This window comes from Haliaeetus leucocephalus, unplaced genomic scaffold (genome assembly GCF_000737465.1).
Source record: "Haliaeetus leucocephalus isolate CR32 unplaced genomic scaffold, Haliaeetus_leucocephalus-4.0 Scaffold384, whole genome shotgun sequence".
Taxonomy (NCBI): Eukaryota; Metazoa; Chordata; class Aves; order Accipitriformes; family Accipitridae; genus Haliaeetus; species Haliaeetus leucocephalus.
In genome coordinates this window covers 756,262-756,970 of record NW_010972820.1, presented here as the reverse complement: position 1 = coordinate 756,970, position 709 = coordinate 756,262, and the positions used below count along the sequence as shown (strand labels likewise).

The window sequence follows — 709 nt, the reverse complement described above, 5'->3', positions numbered from 1 at the left end:
AGAAGAAGAAGAGGAAGAAGAAAGGCAGCCGGGAGGGAGGGAGCGCCGAGCCAGAGACTAGCAGAGCAAATTCTCCACCGTCCTCTAGCACCCACCAAGCGGCGGCAGCGGCAGTGTCTAGAAATATATAGCTAGAAATATAAAATCACCCCGCTCCTGCACCATGGTTTTCCAAAGTAGGCTCCCTTCTTGGATTATTTTGTGCTCCGTCTGGCTGTTCCGCTTTGCACACACGGGGGAAGCACAGGCTGCGAAAGAAGGTAAGGTGATGCGGAAAACAAAACTTTGGGCTTATTTATTGCTTTTGCACGCGAAGTCTGTGGGGTGGCTTAGCGGAGGACCTGCCTGCCGCTGCGAGCTGCTTGTCAGCCCCCTCTTAAGGAAAAAAAAAAAAAAAAAGACATTTTTTCTTTAGTTGAGGTGGGAGGCAGGAAAGAGCAAGGCATTCACCGGGGGAGTGCGTGTGTACGTGCGAGAGACCGGGACAACTGCCTTTGCTCGCAGGAATGAGGTTGGCGAGGCATTTGCACGTGATGGAAAGGCGTGGGGCTGGGGAGGCAGCCCCCGGCCCGGGGATCCGTGCGGGAGAGCCTCGCTCTCCGCTGGCATCCTTCAGCCTCCCGGCGAGGTGCAGGGAGGGCGGCTTCCCTCGCCGCTCCGCGGGCAGGGGGCTGCAGGGGCCGAGGGCCGAGTTTCGGGGCTCGGGACG

General features: G+C 58.3%; 1 protein-coding gene across 2 annotated transcripts in view; it reads left to right on the top strand.

Moving 5' to 3' along the window:
- The first annotated feature begins 2 nt into the window (after nucleotides 1-2).
- The window catches only part of EPHA7 (EPH receptor A7), a 162,337-nt gene continuing 161,630 nt past the window's right edge, over nucleotides 3-709 (top strand). The window contains exon 1 of one of the 2 annotated variants that reach the window (XM_010573337.1): nucleotides 3-260. In XM_010573337.1, coding sequence (XP_010571639.1) covers nucleotides 164-260 — 97 coding nt within the window. In that variant the 5' untranslated portion in view covers nucleotides 3-163. The remainder of the gene's footprint in view (nucleotides 261-709) is intronic. The other variant, XM_010573338.1, reaches the window with a different exon arrangement.